At 37.8% G+C, this 24485-nt stretch overlaps 1 protein-coding gene across 2 annotated transcripts in view; it reads right to left on the bottom strand.

Moving 5' to 3' along the window:
- Positions 1–24485, bottom strand: part of MEI4 (meiotic double-stranded break formation protein 4) — a 209232-nt gene that overhangs the window by 129395 nt on the left and 55352 nt on the right. For both annotated transcript variants that reach the window (XM_019442701.2, XM_053904705.1), the window contains exon 3: positions 18263–18798. In XM_019442701.2, coding sequence (XP_019298246.1) covers positions 18263–18798 — 536 coding nt within the window. The remainder of the gene's footprint in view (positions 1–18262; positions 18799–24485) is intronic.

Genomic DNA, 24485 nt, shown 5'->3' on the forward strand with positions numbered 1-24485 from the left:
TCATACTACTGAATTCCTTGTCTTAGATAAACCTAAATTCATTGTGTTTTGTGATTGCTAGGGAATCAGGAGAAGAAAAAGCCACCACGTTGAGATGGTGTTCACTGGAATCTATAGAAAAGCTCAATTTTTTTTCTGTTTCCCAGACAAATACATTCTAGAAGGCTAAATAAAGCTGCGATTGACTACAACATAAGTGTGGGGGACAGATTTACAAAGAAATTTAATAGTCCCTTCTGAATTTCAGGTGAATTCCCTATGGAGAATTACCTCAACTTAAACGGTAGCTTACTACAGCACTGCATGTGCTATAGTTACTCAGCCCAGACTGCTATAAATATGAAGTTTCTAGGCCCTTGATTAAAAATAGTAAGTAATTTTACATATCTTCACTAAGTTATTCATTCAAAACCCATATTCAATTTGCTAATTCAGGGCAATGCATATAGAAGCAATGATCCCACGTCCGGTTCAATCATCGCTACATGCAACTACCATTTTGATTATAGATAATAATAAAGAGGCTGAAACAGTGAAATTAGAGAAGTTGCTCCAATCTTCCTTTATCTAAATCTCATCTGTATACTTCCCTTTCCCCTTGAAGGCCGTCTGTGACTTCTTTCTTCTAGACCTCTTCTCTTATCAAAACAGATAGGAGGTTTTCAGGTAGGAGGGTTCAAGACGCTGGTATAGGAGGATCCTAAGCTCACCTCGTCCCCTGGGCACAACAAATAAACATCTACATATGGAATGATTTCCTCAGAAAAAGCCCTGAAAACTGGATGAACAACTTCCACAACAAAGGATAAAATGGTATCACTGAGCCAGGTAGGAGTTTTGGAGACAAGGCCTCACCAAAAAAGAAAAACCCCACCACAGCAGTGTCTATCTATAACTGGAAAGGATCTCAAAGACATGGAACTTCTCCCTGAGGAGCAAGGGTTGAAACTCCACAACACATACTCCAACCCTTAGATCATGTATAGGAAAGACAAGGCCCCAAAATGTCAGGCTTTAAAAACTAACAGGGATTGTGTTCAAGAAAACCACAGAGCTTTAGGGAATGGAGCACTTTGTATTAAAAGGGCTAGTACAAGGTCTCCTTTGCCCCAGAACCAAGTAATAAACCACCAACTGGAAAAACACCCAGAATACAGGTAAAGGAGACCCACCAGCTAACCCTGGAGCATCTGCAGGAGAGGCAGGGAACTGCTGAAGACTCTCTGGGGAAAATGACACTGTTGGGTGCCAGTTTTGGAAAAACATTCTACCCTGCTGGTGCTGAAGTTGGTGGGCAACATCTTGGAACTCTCATTCTAACCTTCTGATGTTGGCAGGCATGCCCCCACTGAGAAGCCTGCCTCATGCCACAACCCTAGCCAGCCAGGCAGGGGGAGAGCCCTGTCCATTGTCACAGCTGCTAGGGTGGCCATGGAACCCCACACAGCTGGGCAGCAGAGAGAGACCTGTCCACCTCCACAATGAAAGCAGCAGCCATGGCACTCCAGAAAGCCAAGCTGGGGAAAGAGCTCTAACCAGCACCATGCAATAACAGGCAGGTGCACACAGCTCACACAGGGTACAACCCTTGAGCACATAGCTTGGTGGCCAGGAAGTACCGTGCTTCTGGCTCCAGAGGTTATCTCCTACACAAGCCTACTTCTTTAAGACAGGGAGAGGTAGCCGATTTGCCTAATACATAGAAAAAAAAAAAAAAAAAAAAACAGAGGCAAAATAAAGTCACAGAGGAATATATTCCAAACAAAGGAGCAAGACAAAGTCTCAGAAAAAGAATGAGATAGAAATAAGCAATCTGATAAGGAGTTCAGAGTAAGGGTCATAAAGATGCTTACAAAACTTGGGAGAAGAATAAATAAACACAGAGAATTTCAACTAATAGATAGAAAATATAAGACATTATCAATAACAGCTGAAGAATACAATAAATGAAATGAAAAATACACCAGAGTGAATCAACAGCAGATTAGAGGACACAGAAGAATGGATAGGCAATCTGGCAGACAGGGTAGTGGACATCACCCAGTCAGAACAGCCAAAAGAAAAGAAATAATTAAAAAAAAAATGACAATAGTTTATTATAAAAAATGTTCATGATAAAAAATGAAGATAGGACCTCTGGCTATACCAAGTGTACTAATATTCATATTATAGGAGTCTCAGGAGGAGAAGAGAGAGAGAAAGGGGGCACAAAATTGACTTGAAGAAATGATGGCTGAAAATTTCCCTAGCCTGGAAAAGGAAACATACATCCATGTCCAGAAAAGCCAGAGAATCCCAAACAAGATGAACCCCAAAAGATCCACACCAAGACATATTATAATTAAATGTTAAAAGTTAAAGATAAAAGGAGAATCTTAAAGAAGCAAGAAAGAGAAAAAACAACTACTTATGTACAAGGGAACCCCTGTAAGGCTGTCAGCTGATTTTTCAGCAGAAACTGCAGGCCAGAAGTGAGTGGCAGGATATATTCAAAATACTGAAGGAAAATACAACCAAGAATACTCGACCTGTCAAGGTTATAATTCAGAATTTGAGAGTTTCTCAGACAAACAAAGCCTAAAGGAGTTCATCACCAATAAACTGGTCTTATGGTAAATGTTAAAGGAACTTTTTTAAGTGTAAAAGAAAAGGCCATAACTAGAAATAAGAAAATATTTCAAAGAAAAAAATCTCAGTGGCAAAGGCAATTATATAATAAAGATAATGGACCAACCACTTACAAAACTAATGTGAAGGTTAAAAAACAAAAGTAGTAAAACTAATTATAACTACAATAATTAGGTAGGAATACACAATAATATGGGAAATGTGATATCAAAAACATAAAACTAAAGGAGGTGTGTAGGGAAAGCGCTTTTAGAATACATTCACAGTTAAATTGCCATCAACTTAAAACAGACTGCCATATATGTTGTTATATATGAAGTTCACAGTAAACACAAACAAAAACCTACAATAGATACACAAATAGATATGCTAAAGAAAGGCATCAAACCACAAAAGAGCAAGATAAGAAGAAAGAAATAGAGAACAACAAAGACAATCAGAAAACAATTAACAAAATGGCAAAGTACATACCCATCAATAATTATTTTAATGTACACTGACCAAATTCTCTAATCAAAATATAGGATGGCTGAATGAATTAAAAAAACAAGATTCTTTTATATGCTGACTATAAGAGACTCACTTCATATCTAAAGATACATACAGACTGAAAGTAAAGATATGGAAACAGATATTCCATGCAAACAGAAGTCAAAAGAAAGTTGGGGTAGCAATACTTATATAAAACAAAATGGACTTTAAAGCAAAGACTGAAACAAAAGACAAAGTAGGCATTATATAATTACAAAGGGTCAGTTTAACAAGACAACATAATAGATGGCCAACAGGCATATAAAGAAGATGCTCAACATCACTAATCATTGGCAAAATGCAAATCAAAACCACAATGGGATATCACCTCAAACCTGTCAGAATAGCTATTATCAAAAAGAAAAGAAGTAATAAATGTTGTCAAGGACATGGAGAAAAGGGAACCCTTCTGCCTTGTTGGTAGAAATGTAAGTTGATGCAGCCTCTATAGAAAATATTATGGGGTTTACTTTAAAAATCAGAAATAGAATTACCATATAATCCAGCAATACCACTTCTGGATATTAATCCAAAGAAAACAAAAATAGTAATTTTAAAAGATATATGCACCCCTATGTTTACTGCAGCGTTTTTTACAATAGCCAAGATATAGAAGCAACCTAAGTGTCCACTGATAGATGAATAAAAATGTGGTGTATATATATATGGAATATTCCCTAGCCTTAAAAAAGAATGAAATCTTGCTATTCGCAACATAGCAGACCTAAGGGTATTATGATAAGTGAAATGAGTCAGACAGAGACAAGTACATTCACTTAAATGTAGAATCTAAAAAACAAAACAAAGAGACAAACAAAACATAACAGAAATAGGCTCATAGGTACAGAAAACAAACTAATGGTTGCCGGAAGGCAGGGAGGATGGATGGAACAGGTAAGGTGATTAAAAGGTACAATCTTACAGTTTTAAAATTAAATAAGATATGGTGATTAACGTGCAGCACAGGGGATATATTCAGTGATATTGTTAAAACTGTATATGGTGACAGATGATGATGAGACTTATTGTGGTGCTCATTTGTAATGTATATAAATAACTGTAGCAGTGCTGACAATACTGATTCCATAGTTGGCCTCCATCTTGTTCATGTCCACTTGATGACTCCTCTTGGAGCTACATGTTCCGGGCCCCTTGGAGATTAATATACATACCTGGTATAATAAATGTCTGCCAAGACCAGAATATGGAGGAGGGTTGTTTTGGCCTCCCATGACTCTGTTAGAGATAACATAGTCTTTCCCCCTCCTGATGCATAGATAGCACCACAAGATCTATTAAATGTTAGCTGTCAATTAGGTGCATGCAGACCCTTTGAAAAAGTGCATGTGAGTGCTCTGATCTCACTACAATGCCCTCCTTCACATCCCTTCACTCTATAAAGTCTGTAGAATAAGATCTGGACTTTGCATAGAATAGCTGTGGAGCGGGGCGCCTGGGTGGCTCAGTTGGTTTAGCGTCCGACTTCGGCTCAGGTCATGATCTCGTGGTCAGTGAGTTCGAGCCCCGCGTCGGGCTCTGTGCTGACAGCTCAGAGCCTGGAGCCTGTTTCAGATTCTGTGTCTCCCTCTCTCTGACCCTCCCCCGTTCATGCTCTGTCTCTCTCTGTCTCAAAAATAAATGTTAAAAAAAATTAAAAAATAAAAATTAAAAAAAAAAAAAAGAATACCTGTGGAGCTGTCCATATCATCCTCTGCCTGACCTTTTTACTAAGTTAACCATGAATTAAACTCTATGCACACAGTATGGAGTTGGTGATTTCTTTTTCAATCTCAAAATGCCTTCTTAGTTTGGAGAAATCCTCACCTTCCAAAAATATGAAGTTCCCTATTATGGGCGCCTGGGTGGCTCAGTTGATTCAGCGTCTGACTTTAGCTCAGGTCATGATCTCACAGTTTGTGAGTTCGAGCCCCGCGTCAGGCTCCGTGCTGACAGCTTGGAGCCTGGAGCCTGTTAGGATCACGTCTCCCTCTCTCTGCCCCTTCCCCGCTAATGCTCTGTCTCTCTCTGTCTCTCAAAGATGAATAAAAGTTTAAAACAAAAACAAAAACAAAAACCCTCGGATTTAAAAAAAAAAAAAAAAAGTTCCGTACTGTGTCATTTGGCCAAAATCTCAATCATAGTGGTGTAAACTCTCCCACAGAGTTTCATCTTTGCATTCTGTAGTATAACAGTGTTTGTCTCCCATGGGAAAAAAAATCAGACAAAACTGAGTAGATGAAAATTTATCAAATTGTTTGTGTTAAGTATGTGCAGTGTATTTCATCACTCAATAAAGCTGCTTTAAAACCTGAGTAAATGAAGAAAATATTTTTTCTGAGATGGATATCCTTTCCTTATCTTTAAATTCACATGATGTCCTAAGCTGATACTGAAGATTCACCTATCTTCATTGTTTAGGGTGCCTAGACCAAAAGGGACCCAGGGTGATTCCCCTCTTCTCTCATCTTTCCCTTAATCCTAACTGTTTGACTTTTATTTCCCAAAGGAATTCCACATATCAGAATCCAGATGGCATTCATAACATTCCTGTCTTTCCATCCATTGTGAGTCTTCCCCAGTGGCCCGTGCCTCCTCAGGGCTAACACACAACAGACACAATCCCTGAATGTGGCTTTAAACCCTCCAGTAACCAGGGCAGAGAGAAGGCAAATATTCTTCCAAGAGATTTTTACAGTTAGGGTGTGGGGGAGAAAGAGATTCTCTGAGCTTGAAAGACAGATGCCACCCCAGTGGAATACACAAGGTCTGGGCTAGCAGGAGCTGGCAGTAAGGAAATCATAGCTTTATGAAGGTAGCTACTGTTTTGCTGGAGAAGGGAGCCTCTTGAGTAGGACTGCCTGTGTTAGATCCAGGGTGTGCCTACCTGTGCTCACAGAGAAGTGATTTTACCTCTTTATGTGTCAATTTCTCCCTCTGTAAAAGAAGGATAATAAAAAAATAAATACTTTTCTGGGTTGTTACAAGGATTAAGTGAATTGATCTCTGCAAAGCACTCAGCAAGAACTCAATAAAGGCAGGCCTTAATTAGTGGGGAACTAGAATCAAAATTTGTCTTTTAATGCAGTGTTCCTCAAACTTTAACATGTATCTGAATTACTTGGGGATCTTGTTAAAATACAAAATCAGACTCTGGAAATCTGAGATAGGGGTCTCAGGTTTTGCATTTCTAACAAGCTCCCAGATGATGTCACATGGCATGGCTGGGCCCTGGACTACATTTTGAGCAGCAAGGTTTTAACATATATAGGAGTAAGCATTCATGTGTTGTAAGAGAGAACAGCACACAATATTTGGGAAATCTAACTACACTGATGTGGGCAAATCATAGGCATTCAAAAAAAAAGCAAAGTAAAGGAAGGAAATGTCTGTTTAGCTTTATAAAAAAGCAATCTGGAGATACAGTGTCAGTATATACATTTGACTATTGGATTAATTTTACCAGGATGTACCTTATTTTAAGAGTAAATTTTATGTAAAAGTATTTATCTTCATATGTGAGACTTACAGGAACATGTTTGGTGATTCTAGCATGATGCTCTTGATAAACATTTTTAACAGAGGGAACATTAGCTACTCACTCATTAATTCGCTTATTCAATACAAAGAATATATATTAGAATTATTTAATTCAATTAGACTATAATATACCAGGGGATGTGCTAGGCCCTTAACTTGGTTTTAAGCATGAGGGAACTGAAAGGTCATGATACAAAGACAGATAAACAATAAGCCAAAATTACAAGGTCGCTAAAGAAGCTCATCAGTGGAGTAACACCCATATAACTTAAAAAGAAAAACCATGAGGGGATGAGAAAATACCCTGACCCCCTGACCCCACAGCTACCTGTGGCCAGCCTGCCAACCCACTCTGCATCCATCCTTATGATAACCTGCTTTTTCGGGGGGCGTCTGGGTGGCTCAGTCAGTTAAGCGTCTGACTTCAGCATAGATCATAATCTCACAATTCGTGAATTCGAGCCCCATGTCAGACTCTGTGCTGACAGCTCAGAGCCTGGAGCCTGCTCCAGATTCTGTGTCTCCCTCTCTCAAAGAGTAAGAGTGAAAACGAATGCTGTGTAGGTGAGGTAGGCTGAAAAATAGTCCCCAGAAGATATTCACATCAAGTCCCTGGAACCTGTGAATGTTAACCATATTATTTAGGTAAAAAGGTAAAAGGAAAAGGGTCTTTGCGGAGGCAATTAGGATAAGGATCTGGAAATGAAGAGATAATTCTGGGTTGTTTATATAGTTCCTAAACGCCTTTATAAATATCCTTAGAAGACAAAGGCATAGGGAGATTAGACACAGAGTAGAAAAGGCAGTATGAATTAAAAACAGAGATGCAGCCACAAGCCAAGAAATGCTAGCAGCCACCAGAAGCTGAAAGAGGCAAGGAAGCAATTCTCTCCTAGCATCTCTGGAAGCATATGATCAGGTCAACACCTTTTTTTCATATTTCTGGCCACTAGAATTGTAAGAGAATAAATTTTACTGTTTTAAAAGCCATCAAGTTTGTGGTAACTTGTTTCAAAAGTCCTAAGAAATTAATACAGCAGGCACCTTACCAATCCATTACAATCCGTATTTTTCTACTCATTATGCAGTTCTCTGCCTTTCGCTTTCTCAACCTGAGCACACCGCCTCGCTTCAAGAAATTACTCAAACAGGGGTGCCTGGGTGGCTCAGTTGGGTAAGCATCTAACTTTGGCTCAGGTCATGATGTCACAGCTTGTGAGTTGGAGCCCTGCGTCGGGCTCTGCACTGACAGCTCAGAGCCTGGGCCTCCTCTGGAGTCTGTGTCTCTGTCTCTCTCTGCCCCTCTCCTGCTCATGCTCTGTTTCTGTCTCTCAAAAAGAAATAAATATTAAAAAATGTTAAAAAAATAAAGAAATTACTCAAATACATCCTGTCTCAGTAGCACACGTTATGACCACTGTCTTGAGAGCCCTTACTCCAAACCTCTGTTCCTTCTATTTGAAAGCTACTTCCTCCGTGAAACCTCACAAATATCACCAATCTAAATTACGTCTATTCTTTTATTCTCTCCCATTGTACCCTGTTAATTTTTACATCAGTTTACATCACTTGTTCATTTATTCAATGGCCATCTGGATTATTAGTTACCCTTGGCAGGGACTCATTAGTCTACCAGACTATATCCAGCATCTGTGACAGTACCCAACACATGAGAAGAGTCCCATGTTTCATTTTAGAGACCTAGCCCTGGAACAGCACCATGGAATAAAAGAGTAAGTGGGTTAATGGTTAATCTCTGTATGCTCAAAATGTTCTGCTTTAAAACCATTATGCCTATAAATAAATGAGAAGCAATTTCATGTTCTCAGAAATGTTTGATTTTTCCAGGCCTCACATCTGATAGCTATGTATTAAGTTTTTCCAACTCCTAAAAGTATTGATAACTATGGGCAGAGCAGGGAGGGGAGTTACTTTAAGCAGATTCTGAACTCAATGGAGAAACTGAACTAAATGATAGCTTCAAAATCTCATTTATAAAGCTTCAAGAAAATTTAAAATGTATTTCACAATATTGTTAAAGCAGAGAGGAAAACATTTTTATCTTTATGTAGACATAACCAAAACCACAAAGTTTATATTCGATTAGAAACTAGAATTATATGTGGCTATAAAGTTTTCAACAGATATGTTATTTATAGCCAAAAAAGAAAATGAAAACAAGGAACAGGTGATCCTACAATGTAATACACAGTCATAGTTTTTTTTTCTTTTATGCTTTCTGTAAACATAAATCACTGTACTAAATAAAATGCAGCAACTTACCCAAACAAACTATACATATTCTCATTATAAAATTGTGAGACATATTGGTAAGGTCTTTGATTTCTAACATTTTTAACCCATAAACTGAAGTCAATTCATTTCTTTTGCATTTGGGACAAAAGTGTATGGAATTTTTTTTTTTTTTTTAATTAAGATGGAGGGGCACCTAGGTGGCTCAGTTAGTGGCTTGATTTTGGTCACTATCTCACTGTTCATGGGATTGAACCTCATGTAGGGTTCCGTGCTGACAGCATAGAACCTGCTTGGGATTCTTTCCTTCTCTCTCTGCCCCTTCTCTGTTTGCTGCTTGCTCGCTCGCTCTTGCTCTCCCCTCAAAATATGTAAAAATTGAAAAATAAATTAATATGGAAATAAGATATAGAAGAATGAGGGAGGTATCTGTAGTCACATACATAGGTTTGAGACCCAGGTCTTCCATGACTGGTTAATTAAGTACTTTAAGTGAGTCCTTTAACCTGCCTGCCCTAATTTTTTCATCTATAAACTGAAGATAGTATTAATACCCATGACACAAAGTTGTTGCCTGAACAAATAATAAACTCCAGATAAAAGTGCTTTAAAAACCATAAAGTATAATATGAAGGTAGACTGCTGTTAATTATCTCAGGAAGAGATGTTGGATTATAAAGTATACCTTGAAAGAACCAAGTTCTGCTCTATTGTTCCTTCCTCTGCATCAGCACTGAAAGTGGTCAGAAACACTGTTCTGAAAATCCAAAAACTGTTTGATTTACACACTGATGCAGTGATCAAAGTAAGTATTAAGATTTGTGTTTGAGTTTATGATACAACTTGTTTCAGTAAATGCTTATTAGAGTACAGCTGTAGTTGCTTTCAACAATAGCCAAATTATGGAAAGAACCTAAATGTCCAACTGATGAATGAATAAAGAAGATGTGGCTTATATATTCAATGGAATACTACTTGGCAATGAGAAAGAATGAAATCATGCTGTTTGCAGCAAAGTGGATGGAACTAGAAGGTTTATGCTGAGTGAAATAAGTCAGAGAAGGACAGATATCATATGTTTTCACTCATATGTGGATGTTGAGAAAGTGAACAGAAGACCATGGCGGAAGGGAAGGGGAAAAAAATAGTTACAGAGAGGAAGGGAGGCAAACTATAAGAGACTATTAAATACAGAGAACAAACTAAGGGTGGATGCAGGGGTGGGGGAGAGGGGAAAATGGGTGATTGGCATTAAGGAGGGCACTTGTTGGGATGAGCACTGGGTGCTGTACGTAAGTCAACTTTACAATAAATTATATTCATAAAAAAATAAAGTACAGCTGTAGGAATGTTAGCCCAGATTTTTCCTTCTTTATTATTTTTTAATTTAAATACAGCTCTGCACAAAGATGAGATCAAGCATGGGGCCTCAACATTCAATTCCACTTTTATTTCCCCAGGAATATCCTAAAACAAAACAAACTGTGAGCAGCCTTAAAAATCCTCGAGGCAAACTTCAAGAAACTGATGAACACCTATGACAAAAACAAAAGCAGCAGAACATAAGGCTCTTTGGAAAACTCAGCGCAGGAGCAAAAGCCTATGTCATTACTAAAATGATGTCCTAACTCACAGCAGAGAAATCAATAACAAATATTGCTACTGGAACAGAATTAAAAGTTAATAGGTTCTACAGGTTGATACAATTGTGGCATGAATGAGCTTTAAGATACAACTAAGAGGTACACACTGGTGAACAATACATTTGATTTCAGGAACTGTATCTTCAGATTTACCCATATACTTCCTGAAGGCCACATCACTGGTGATCTAAGTAAATATGGCAGTCTAAGAGGGACTTGTGGACTACAAAATCCTACAAAATCAACTACAAGATAAGAGATGCAACCCAACGGAGCTCTACAGGAAGGGATTGGTGCAAAGGATAAGTGAAACCATGACACTCAAATAGTCCATTTACAATGGATTTTCTGTAATTAAAATAGAAAAAAAGCCCGTGATGCCTACTAAGCTCGTCAGTGGGCAGCTGTGACTGGGGCTGGATAGTGACATCACAAGATGATACCAGCTATCTGGTACACAGAGGTGCTTCAGGAATGCTATTATAGTGCCAATAACACAGAGCTGCCATAAGGGAGGTGCCATACACAAAAATTTGACCAAAAGTCAGAAGATGGTATTTAAAGGTATGAGGACCTATGAAGTATTACTTGTCATTTACTTTGTCTTATTTTCATTTCAAAAAATACCTCATTTGGGGGGGCGCTGTGATGAGGGAGCATGGGGCAAGCTGAGGGCAAAATACTGGCTAACAGCATACACCAGGACCCCCAGGTGGAATATGTGTGATAGTTTTCGGACACTCCTGGCTACCCAAGAACAAAAGAAAGGGGTTTAAGTGTTGCCATGGTAACGTGGGAAACTAAGGCAAATGAAAAATTAAATTCCCTTACTGCCTACAGCACACTGACAAGCCCTTGAGATGGGCAAAATGACCTCCCTCTAGGAGCTCAGCTTCCTCGATGATGACACTTTGCTGGGGGCAAAAGAGAATCTTAGTTTAACACTATCCCAACCTCGAGGATCCTGTAAGTCTGCTTCCTTTATCTTAACTGCCCCCAAGATATATGCTGGTAATCTTATTCCAAACTTATGGCCCCCCAATATGCATCTGAAGGGTCTTGTGACTGAGGTTTTATTAAACGGTAATAAATGGCATTTCCATAGCAACAGCTAGCTCCTCAAGGTCCCGGAAACCTTGCTTCCAAAATTCCTTAGAGACTTCCTCTATCCCTGACCCCCTCCCAACCTGAGGGTATATAATGAGTTACCCCTCGTGACCCCAGTGCATCTCTTCCTGCCCACAGGTCCTGTCCCCATGCTTTAATAAAATCACTTTTTTGCACCAAAGATGTCTTTAAGAATTCTTTCTTGGTCGTTGGCTCTGGACCACCCCCCAATCACCCCAAAACTTCATCACTAGGAGGTAATCATATTTATTATCTCCATTTGTAGATGTGGAACTTGAGGTTAGTTAACTTGTAAGGTGACAACTAACAAAAGTTGGGGATTCTAACCTAAGTTATTAATCTCTGTGATGAACACATTTGAAAAGTAAATATTTTTTAAAACCAAGTCATATCAGATAAGCCAAAATAAGACAGCATATGGCAAATTGAAAAGTGAATATTGTAGATAATAATCACTACAGAAGTTTAGAAGAGAGGCCCATTTTTGGATCAGATTGATAAGAAATAATTTATGAGTAAATAAGATTTGAGCCATGTTTTGAAAATTGGGTAGAACTGGATGAGAAGAAACGATTCATTTCAGCAAAGTGTGCCAATCAGTCCAAATGATTTCCGAGATGTTTATTTTGAGGATCACAATATCCTTTCAGAATCGTATAAAAACTATAAGCACCTTCCTAGGAAAAAGAGCACATGCTTCTATATACAAAATTATGCATGCAATATTTAATTGTACACCTCAAGACACTCAAATATTTAACAAAACATACAAGAGCCTTAATGACCTGGCCCTTCTCCATCACATTAGGCTCATTCATTACTGAGTTCTACTCCTTCCCAAATGAAACCTGTGGCCGTTCCAGGGCTCTCCAGGCTTTCTCTTGCCTCACTGGCTCTTCCCAAGCAGCTTCCATACCACTCAGCACACTTCTACAACTTATCTGTCAGGTGGCCATCTTACGTCTAACCCATCTTTCCAGATTCGCTCAAGGCACCATAAAACCCTTAAAAATGAAGATTATATCAACTGAGATACAGAAATCAAGACTAGAAGAAAATAGAGGCAAAGCAGGGAGCTAAGAAAATATAAACATTTTATATCTTATTGATATAAAACAAGAACTGGAGGCCATCAAAAGGAACAATCAAGAGAATAAGAACTCCTAGAAACTAAAAATATTTCAGCAGAAATAAAAATTTCAATAGTTGGCTAGAAAGAAAAAGTGGAGGAAATCTCCCAGGAAAAAAACAAAAATTAAAAAGAATAAACAGTATAATAAAAGAGAAAAGAAATTTAGGGGATTAGACCAAGAGGTGTTCTAGAGAAAGGGAACAGAAAGGACAGAACTATATGAGAAAAAACTTAAAAAAAATTCAGAACCAAAGGATAAAATCCCAGATTCAAGGACTTACTAAGGACTCAAGAAGAAGAATTTTAAAAGACCCACACTGAGGTACACCATCCCATAGTCACAAAACAAAGTTAGAATAAGAGAGATGCTAAATGCTTCTGGGGGTACATGATGGTGCGGACTAAATCACATTCAAGGAATTAAAATCACAATTACATTGGAATTCTCAGCAACACGGGAATCTAAAAGTTAGTAGAAAAATGTCTTAAAATATATGGAAAAATGATTTCCAACCTGGAAATCTATCCTAATCCATTAATAAAGTTTGAAGTTGGAATACAACATTTGAAGTAAACAAATATTTTAAGATTATATCCCATGAACCCATTCTAAGTCAGCTCTTAAAGAATGGGCATCACTAAATGAAGTTATAGACCAAGAAAAGTAATAGATGACATCCAGAGACGACAAGACAGGACACAAGAAAGCAGCAGAAGGAATTCCAGGTGGTGATTAAAGGAAAAGGAGTCCCTAGAGTAACGCCGAGCAGCAGGCACAGGAGCATCGGCCCAGATTAGAACAGGAAGATGGAGGGCTCCAGAAGGTGTTTCTTTAAAAATAAAAGATCAAATTGATAAATGGCTTACTTTGTTTGGCCACACTAAGAGGATGTTTACAATCCTAGCAAAGTATTTGAAAGAAGAATCAATTATGGGTACATAGAAAACTAAGCAAATAGGAGGGGAAATTATTCTAAGCTATTATCTTTAAAAAAAAGTTGTACAAAAAGGAAATGAAATCATTCTGTATTATATGTCTCAGTGCTAATAAAATTACATACTTAATACAAATATGTAATACTGATTTAACGAAACCTGTGCTTGGAGAGTAGGTAGAGGAGGGCAGTGGCATAAGACATAAATTTTTACCTTCCATGATACAAAGTGAACAGATAAAAAATAAAATAACCATGGTTCCTGGCTGGCTCACTAGGTATAGCGTGCAACTCTTGATCTCAGGATTGTGAGTTTGAGCACCACACTGGGCACAGAGCTCACTAAAAAAATAAACAAAAATGAACGAGTGAATGAATGACCTAAGAAATAGTAGTGTAAGACTTTTATTTTTTTAAAAAAGAGGTGTAAATGGTGGTAGAACAGAAGTAAAGATCTGGCAGTTCTGGTCTCTGAGCAGTGCACTAAGGAGCTGGAGTGGGGGATTATACAAGCAATATCTGCATATACCCTAGAATCTGGGTCAATTTTACCAAATTTGAGGGTTTTGAGGAGGAAGAATGAAGAGGGAAAGCACGGCCACATTCAAATCTCATACTAGGTGTTAGCGTTCACAGTGCTAACCAGCTTGGTGGCCTTGGGCAAATCTCTCTAAGCCTCATTTTTCTTATCTAACAAATAGCAATGATGCCCATCTCACAGAGTTATTGTATAAATATATAATGACATGATGGATGTGAAAACACTGTAAAAATATTAAACCTAGTGTATTATTTCCTATTGCTGCTGTATCAAACTACCACAGTCTTAGTGCTTAACACAACACAAATTTATTCAGCCACAGTTCTGGAGGTCAGAAGTCTGAAGTGCGTCTCACTGGGCTGAAGTGAAGGTGTTGCCAGGCCTGCATTCCTTGTGGAGGCTCTCAAGACGAATTCATCTACTTGCCTTGTCCAACCTGCATTTCTAGGCTCATGGCCCCTTCTGCCATCTTTAAAGTCAGCATCTTCAAATTCCTCTCCCACCTGGACGACTCTCCTGCTTCCCTCTTTCACTTACAAAAACCCGTGTAAGTATTTGGCACACACGGATATCCAAGCTAATCTCATCCCAAGGTCAGCAACCTTAATCCCCTACCCCCAACCCATCATGCAACATAAAAGATTCACAAATTCCAGGCAGGGATTAGGATGTAGACATCTTTGGCAGACCATTATTCTGCCTACTATACATGTGAAAGATTCTAATTTAATATCTACTTGGCAGTAAATTGTTTTATTTTTTTTTCAATTTCACAGCTAATATGTCCAAGAGTTGTTTTATGGTTTAAGAAATAAGAAATTGAAGACAAAGTTTTCTAGGTAATTCACTATTATACCTCTAAGATTTAGCAATAAATGCTAAGTGCCTGAAAACTCAAAGATAACTATACATTTTGATATTTACCTTAATATAATCTTTCCCATCTTTCAAAACAAAGGAAATTTAAGGCAAAGAGACCATTGCTAAATCTAAATAGAATCATAAGCATTCTGTTAAACTTCTATGATAGTATCCTGGCCTGTGAAAAAATAAGTGGAAGAAATACCTAATAGTAGGAATAAACACATTTTGGGGTCTGGAAATATAGGAAAGGTCAGGCTATCAGTCAAGCAAAGGGCATTAAATACCTCACAGGCACACATTCCTGACCCCAAGGCAAGTATGCAAGTGAGAGGTACTTGCCATGCTGGGGCCTATAAGTAGAAGACAAGTTAAGTCAAGACTGCTTCCCAGAACCCCTAGAGCAAGCCTACTGCAGACCTCTGTAAGCCATCTGGTTTCAAGATACATATCTTCTGTACCTGTCAGATATGTCATTGTGAATTACACCTTCTAGTCCCACACTAGTGGTTATCCTAAAAATATGATGCAGGCATAGCACTAAGATAACAATTCCTAAACATTTGTTATTAAATAAATATAGTATATATTATAGCACAAAATAGCACAAAAATAAATAGGATTTATCCTAATCTGAAAAACCACAAATCACATATATTTACCCCAAACTTACTAATAATTTCAACCAAGCTAATATTAGGGAATTATTCAAGACAATTTCCATGGTGTCTCATTTCAACCTCCTATCTCTTGAGTATATATAGCCCCAACATAAGTGACATTCACGATAATAACCTCAAGATTTTGAAAGATAGCAGCTTCTTATTGATCACTAAAGAAAAACTAAGCTATGGTCAGAATAATTTTACTACTATATGTATTGAGAGCATGTAAAAGATACATATTTTATTTAAAACCTGGCTATAGATGAACTGTAAACACATGAAATCCCTCTGTCAGACTCAATTCATACCACAACTTTTCTTATTTCCTATCACACTGCACAAACAGAAGTTTACTTTAACAAAATTGATAGCAGGGCTCAAATTTCTAAGCAATACAACTTAAACACTTCCAATCTATGGGAACAGGTTTTTCCAAAAAGCAAAATTTTTTCTGAACTATGTTTTTTTTTGTTTTAATCAATCCAAAATAGTATCAGTGAAAAAATGCAATGATAGGAGCTATCTAGATTTCACATCAGAATATATTCTTTCTTCAAACTAAAAAAGAAAGACAAAAAAAAAGCATTTGTAAGAGCAATCATTAGTCATTTTTTCTAATAAAGAATCTTTATGAACATATCTGGACGAAGATGATGGTTGCAATAATGACAACAAAAGTTTGAATGGTTTTATCTAAGAAGCTTTTACTGGTAAGAAAAAAAACAGAGACAGTGTCATTAAAACTTATGTATAAGTTATCATCCTAATTGCAAATGCAGTGAGCAATTTTATGATTCTACTTTCTCTAAATACAACAATTACCTCTCAAAAAAAAAAAAATACCAAAGCCATTCATTCACTCACTCCCCCACTGCAGACCAACTATTCAACAACAGCTGGAACCATGACAAATGGTATAGAAAATATTCTTCAGATCCATCTGTACCATCACAAGATTCTTCTACATACTCCTTTCCTTCCATACAAGTCCCAAGGCTACTCTTGTGTAGTCTAATCCTTAAGTGAAAGACTAGACTGAAAAAAATACTCACGCATCATCTGGTAATTGATAAAGAATCAATTCCTTCCAATATCTGGAAGGTTCCAAGTCAATATAAAACCTGCTTAAAGTAGTTTTAAAAGAATGCAACAATATATTAAGAAATATTAAGTATGAGATATTTATTAATGGTTAAGAAACAGATTATATACCTCAGATACTACTATGAAAAATCTGATATTTAATTCCTGATTGACCATATCAGGTAGAAAAAAAATTTAGTTTGCCAGACAGAAAATTCAGTGTCTTTCACAAATGCCAAAAGCTTAATTGTCAAGTTTTCTATAATATTGGTCAAATCATACATTAATAGAGACGAAAAAAACAGATGTATGTGCAATTAGGTGACAACTAGTTCAAATTTTGTCAGTGTCTTAAAAATTCAGGTAAAGCTTACACTGTACAACATTCAGATAATGGCACTGAGGACAAACACTTGACAATGATGTATCAGAAGAAACAAGGTCTAACAACTTTCTTCCTACAGTGAAATACAGTTAGTAAGTTAGATAGACCTTTTAGTCTCCTCTGTGGTATTTTTAGTAGTCAATTAGAAGGATTAAAATGCATTTGGAGTTTCCCAAATAAAGGATCAGATAGGAAGAAAGATAGGAAGTAATACAAAAAAGAAACCATCCATTATGTCTCAAGACCCAAACCACAAAACGATGTCAGGTTACCTCAATGTCACTTGTGAAAAAAGAATCTCTGAGTCAACCTTACTAAGCTTTGTTAAATAAATAAGAAAAAACATAATAAATCCATATATTATATGTTCTTCAGCTGATTTGCTCATTGAATCCACAACTGCAGAGGGTCCATGAGGTATTATACCACTTACAATGAAATTTCTAAAAGAAGAGAAAAATATTCTTTGACCTCCAGGCATCTGCTAGTCAATGCCAGAAAAAGAACAAATTCAATACAGTTACAGGTAATCCATCATGAGGAATTTAACACTCAAGAGAAGTTATAGATTGGGAAACCGTAAGTGCTAGTGGTTTTCTGAAAAATATTGAGATTTTTTGAGCAATAGGAAGTAACTGTAGGCAGGGGGAAACAAAAGAAGATAATAACTCAAGGATACCAATAAAAAACAAGGCATATAACTCAAAGTAGAGATGCACAAGCTGGAAGTAGGCACCTAGGTAGAGAATGATGCTTTAGCAATCAGAGGCCAGAGAAGGGGACAGGACAATGGGTAAGAGCTGCAGATGGCTGCAAAAGAAGGTCTTGCCTGGAGACTCTGAGCCACAAGTCTAAGGGACAGCAATTGATATTATCCAATGGGAATGTTCACAAAAAATACGGACATATTATTCATGAATAGAAGATATTTTATACTTACCCGATTTATATGGTTGCTCCTTAAAATAACCTGTAGTAGGGTTTTCTCAAATTCTTCCAACTTCTTGGAACACTTTTTAAGAATATGATTAGATAACTTACAATCACTGATCAGTCCAGCTAAAGTATCAACAGCTTCTGTCCAAAAGCTCGAAAAAGGAAATTTGGGTTTACGGTAAAAAGTGATCAGGCCATCCAGCAACTGACAAACAGAATGAGATACTGTGGAAAAGTCATTTTCAAAGTGGCTTAAGTCTGTTTTCAGACTCCCTGATTCTGTCAAGTTCTTCAGTTCAAGTAGATGTTGCAAGAATTGCATGTGGGAAGACAGAGGGTTTTCCAGAGTGGCGCAATGTCTTCTCACAATGGGGAGTGGTAGAGGGGGTGTGGGGGTGCAGCTCTCCACAAAATTCTGGGACATCTCTGAAGGTTCACTTCTCTGCTCATTTGATAAATCACACCCAGAATCTTCCAGCAGATTTAATGTATTTTCAGAACTGCTAGGTTCCTGAGCTTGAAATTGGGAAGATGGGTCTCCTGGAAACAGAAAAGATTAGAAGCGTTATCTTTCTATTGCTAAAATTTCTTCATATAAACACTAGACATTGATTTTCCTAATTTAAAATACTAAATGAAGCATGCAGATACATATTAAGCATTTAAAAACGAGGGGTGTAAAAAAATCAAATAGAAAAAAAACTGTGACAGAAATTGCTTAAGCCGACCATAGAAAGATCTTTCTCTTTACTAATAGAAATCAAACGTGATTCCCCCATATATTTTCAGGTCACTGTCTCTCATTCAACTATGTGCCATGCTTGAAAGATACAGAGAAGAAACCACAAGACCTGAAGGAGGTAACTACAAAGCAATATGGTGTATCCAGAGATAGAGATTTACTCAGGGCACTATGAAAACAGGAGGACCACTGAACAGCACACCCTGTTGGATCAGTGCATCCTGGAAGAGGAGATAGTGGAACTAATTTATAAAGCATAAGTAGGAGCTCAAAGTGAAAAGTTAGGGAAATGCAGGAAGAGAATTCCATATACCAAAGGGGTAAGACCTAAAGCACAGATTTAAGAAGGAAAAGACAAGCACTGTGCGTATAAGGACCAACAAGTGGTTTGATACTCCTTTACAGAAAAATATAAGGCAAGATACTAAAATAAATATGTAGAGGTCAGGTCATAAAAAATCTTAAAACACATATTAAGGACCTTAGAATTTATAGGTAGAGTGAGTGTAATTCAAACTTGAATTATGTAAGACCCCTTTGGAAAAATTATATACACATCCACACATATACCTGATATACAAAAATCAGTATCTATAAGCAACTTCTATATATATACGTACTTATAATTATTCAAGTATACCCATATCTGTATGGAGAGATAAACAGATGGATAGATAGAACTAGAGTTCATAGATCCTTGAAAGTATGTCATAAAACACTAGAATCTTCTGACGTTGGCTGAGAAATACTGCAGTTAAAGCTAACTTAGTAATTTTAGGTCATTCTTTTACAGAGATGTCATCATAAGCACAAATAAGGTTATCATCTGTAAAATGATTATCAGTAAAATATACATGCAAAATTGAGAAATTCTCATTGAACATTCTAAAGCACATGCATATGTCTATGAAGCCAAGTTTGGGAAATATTGCTGCCAGCAAGGAAAGAAGGAATGGGACACTAAATGGTAATGCAGGAAAGTGAAATGGTCTTATTTTTCATTTCACGGATCACTCACTCTGTTGGCTGTATGAAGGGCAGATTTGAGGAGGACACAATGACACTGAAGAACCAGTTAAAAGGCACCTCTATTAGTCCTAACAGCCAATGACTAAAGAAATGAACCAAGCAGTTGCTGTGGAAGAGAAAGGGAGGAACTGACTAGGGAAATAAATACAAAACCTCAAACTAGAACCTAGAAGCCAGCGGTTTGGCTGGATATGCACAATGAAGTGGGAGTAGGAATAAATGCATCTTTTGTTTCTGACTCAGGTGGCTGGGGAGAGGACAGTGTTACTAACTGAAATGGTAAAAATACAAACAAAAAACCTGGCTTAGGAGAAATCATGAGAGTTCAGGTTTGGTCTTGTAAACTGTGAAGCAACTGGAGGAAGTCTAGGCAAAGAGAGTCACCTGGAAATTGGCCACATGAGCCTATAGGTGGGGAACAGGTCTAAACTAAAAATACATTTCAGGAATCATCAGTGTGTAGGTGATATCTGCAGTTATGAAAATGGTTATGATCACTTGGACAGAGTATGAGCAGTGACTAGAACACAAGATCAAAGAAGGACCCTGAGGAGTATCAATATTTGAGGGCTGAGTAAAGAAAAATAACACAATTACTAAGAAGACAGAGAAGGAACAATTAAAGAGGTACAAAAGGAATAATAAAAATGATTTTGTTGTGGGGTGCCCGGGTGACTTAATCACTTCAGTGTCTGATTCTTGATTTTATCTCAGGTCATGATCTCAGGGTTCATGAATTTGAGCCCCACATCGGGCTCTGTACTGACAGTGCAGAGTCCCCTTGGGACTCCCTTGCCACTTGCATTCTCTCTCTCTCAAAAATAAATAAATAAACATTAAAAAGTGATTGTGTTATGAAAGTCAAGGAAAAAGTTTCAAGAAGAAGAATTACATATAGTATAAAAGTCCATAAAACAAAAAGCTGAAAAAAATATGCTGGAATCACTCATTAGAAAATCACCAGTGATTGTATCCACAGAAACTCTGGCCAGTCAGGGTGGTGGGCCAGAGGCCAGAGTGCAATGGGAGTGACTGGGCAGAAAGTCTGAGAAGAAAAGCCAAGGCTTCTGAGGAGTTGTATCAGTAGAGTATAAAATGGGAGAGTAATTACAGGCAAATGTTGTATGTCAAATTGGGAGAAACTCAAGCAATTAACAGGCTAAGAAGAAAAAAAAATAACACAGAAGCAAAATCTGGAGATATGAGAAAAAATTAAAAATTCAGGTGGGGTGCCTGGGTGGTTCACTTGGTTAAGTGTCTGACTTCAGCTCAGGTCAAGATCTCACGGTTCATGAGTTCAAGCCCTGCTTTGGGCTCTGTGCTGACAGCTCACAGCCTGGAGCCTACTTTGGATTCTGTCTCTCTCTCTCTCTCTCTCTCTCTCTCTCTCTGCCCCTCCCCTGCTTGCATGCTCTCTCTCTCTCTCTCTCTCAAAAATAAACAAACATTAAAGAAAAAAAAAAAAAAAGCCAGGTGGGGCTTGGCCCTGGGAAAGGCAAAGGGAGACAGAGTCAAAGACCCCAGTGAATGGGTTGTGCTTAGTGATGGAGAAGTTTTGTTTATTTATTTTCTTCTGAGGCTGAAGGAAAGAGAATGAGAATGTATAGGGATGAGAAAGAAAACAAAAGAAAGAAACCCCTAGCATACAGGAAGTTAAAAGAGATCTCACCTAATAGTAATCTTTTAAAGTTAAAGACAGGGAGAGACTCATTGAACAGGGCATGGGAAGAATAATAAAAGGAAAATCTACCCTCCCACCTTAGATTTAGAAATCTACTTGATTTGTTGCTCTTTCGTCCTTCAATACAATTAGAAGGTGATGATGAAGCAAAATCAGAAGATCAGGCTTTAATTTAGACTTCATTCCATTAACAAGTGCCTACTATAACCAAAAATGTGGCCATAACCCAAACAGTAAACTACCAGCAAAACTTTTAACTATGTGTGGCTATTTCTATACTAAAACAGGCACACAGTCTGCTTGTTTTAAGCCAACAGTTTCTTTATCTTATGAGCAAGAATAAATATTTGAAATGACTTCTCACTCTTCACAAAAGTAAAGGGTGGGGATGACAGTAATTATTTAGGTAGATTATATTTTTTCTGGAATTCAAAATGGTTCTTTACTAAGAAAATGAACACAAATTTAAATATTTTATGAACCTACTCAATTTTCCATCAAGTAAGCTGAATGAACTTCATGGGTGATGATTTCAGGGAAGACATAAAATGAATTCGCCTAACAACTATACCGGGAAGCAAAACACTGTTTTATTTCTGCTTTTTACTCCGCAGTGGTGCACCTTCTGGCAAGTCACAACCACTCCGTCTCATCTCTTTCATGTGCTGATAGGTACATATTTGCAGGGAGTGGTTCTACCCATGCATGTGCTACGGGCATAGAAATGCACAAACTGACCGTCATTCTTCCTGGCTGTTCAGAAAAGGCTGATGAGGGCATATATTGGAGACACCAATGCAGAAAACCACACAGAGAGGAATGTTCTTTCAGTGCCCAAAAGGAATGCACAAACTCCTCAAGAGAGGGCAACAGTGAGATTTTATGAAATGTAGACTTAACAGTATTAAAGTCACTTTGTCAAAATGAATACAAGAATCTTATATCCACATTTCACTTTACAAAGCAGTTTCATGATAATAATTCGATTGTTGTTTCAAACAACCTTTGAACATGTGTTATTATTATCCCTAATTTAGCAATAAGGAAACGCAGGCTCAACTTGATTAAGAGGTCTAAGAAAAGCCACCGAGGGATAAGCAAAACCAATTACTCCGTTCCAAGTCCAATCACTTCTAACCACACCAAAAGGGTCCCTGTGTCCCCACACCAGCTTCTGTACATACCTCCTTAAAGGAGCCTTACATAACTCATGCTACTCAGATGCTACTCATTTTGCTTGGATAACTTTTCTCAAAATAAATCTCGAAACTGGACTAACAAAGCATCAGACCCAAAGGAGAAAAGAGAAGATGAAGCCCTGCTACTTACTGCAACTTTCTGTAATTCCTGTTTTTTTCAGGAGGGACTAAGGTGAAGCAGAAATCAAATAACGCTTCTCTCTTAATTTGTTATTGGGCTGAAGGGACAGAGGGCTGTAATTTCTCTCCAAGTCATTTGATATGATCCAACCAACACGTGTGTCATTAGATTGAAAGAGATAATAAAGAATGTGCACACACATCCTAATCGAGCAGAGTCCAGCACATATTAAGTGCTCAGAAATACTACCCATTGTTATTAAATGATAATAGGCACCAAGAATCTAAATTATGCTAAAGTATGACATCAGATGTCAAAGTACATAAAATAAGATACCAACTAAAACTACAGATTCTGTCTAAAATATCCTGTAGTCCCTCTTCTATCCTGGACCTCAAAGACTTTCAATTCCATTTTATGGGGCCCTTGTCTCTTCCATCTTCTTTCAGTTATTAAATTCCATCCTAACCCCGCTTACCATTTAAGAGTGGATCTCCAGCATGCTCAACCAAATAGAGCTGGTGCCCTCCTGCTACACAGCCTACCCCAGAAATGCCCACCCCTGAATCAAATGTATTTTCTGCAGCCTCCCAATTTTTCACATCCACATCGATTCTTGCATCACTTATGAAATTACACCATAGAGGGGCACCTGCATGGCCCAGTCAGTTAGGTGTCTCACTCTTGGTTTCAGCTCAGGTCATGATCTCACGGTTCCTGAGTTCAAGCCTCGTATCGGGCTCTGCACTGTTAGTGCTGAGCCTGCTTGGGATTCCCTTTGCCCCTCCCTGCTCCCATTCTCTCTCTCTCTCTTTGTCAAAATAAATAAAATAAAACTTAAAAAATAAAATAAAATAAAGTAAAATTAGACCCACAGAACCAACTGTATAAAAGGCATATTTTTCTGTACAGCTTGAAAATCCCATGAACTTTCTATTTATACAGCTGTACAGATCATCTTCATACACTGCACACATAAACATACAATTCTTGTTCATACTGCATGCTGCCAATCTCAGCCAATAGCAAGACTATTCCTCCAGCCATAAGGCCCAAATGAGGAATCACCCTTGGCAACTCTCTTCCACCCTCCACATACAGTGAAATACCACGTTACGCTGATTCTACCTTCTGTACCTGTATTAGTCAGGACTCTCCAGAGAAATGGAACCAATAGAATTTATATACAAAGAGATAGGAAGAAAAGAGATTTCTTATAAAGCATTGGCTCATGCAATTATGGAGGCTGAGAAATCCCAAGATCTGCAGTCAACCAGCTGGAGACCTAGGAGAGCAATGGTATTATAGTTCCAGTGCAACTACAAAGGCCTACAAAGGAGAGATGACAGTGTAAGTTCCAGTCTAAAAGCCAGCAGGCTCCAGCCCCAAGAAGAGTCAATGTTTCAGGTCAAGTTCAAAGGCAAGAAAGACCAATTCCCAGCTCAAAGGCAATCA

Source organism: Panthera pardus, unplaced genomic scaffold (genome assembly GCF_024362965.1).
Source record: "Panthera pardus isolate Hobbes unplaced genomic scaffold, ASM2436296v1 HiC_scaffold_17, whole genome shotgun sequence".
Lineage (NCBI taxonomy): Eukaryota > Metazoa > Chordata > Mammalia > Carnivora > Felidae > Panthera > Panthera pardus.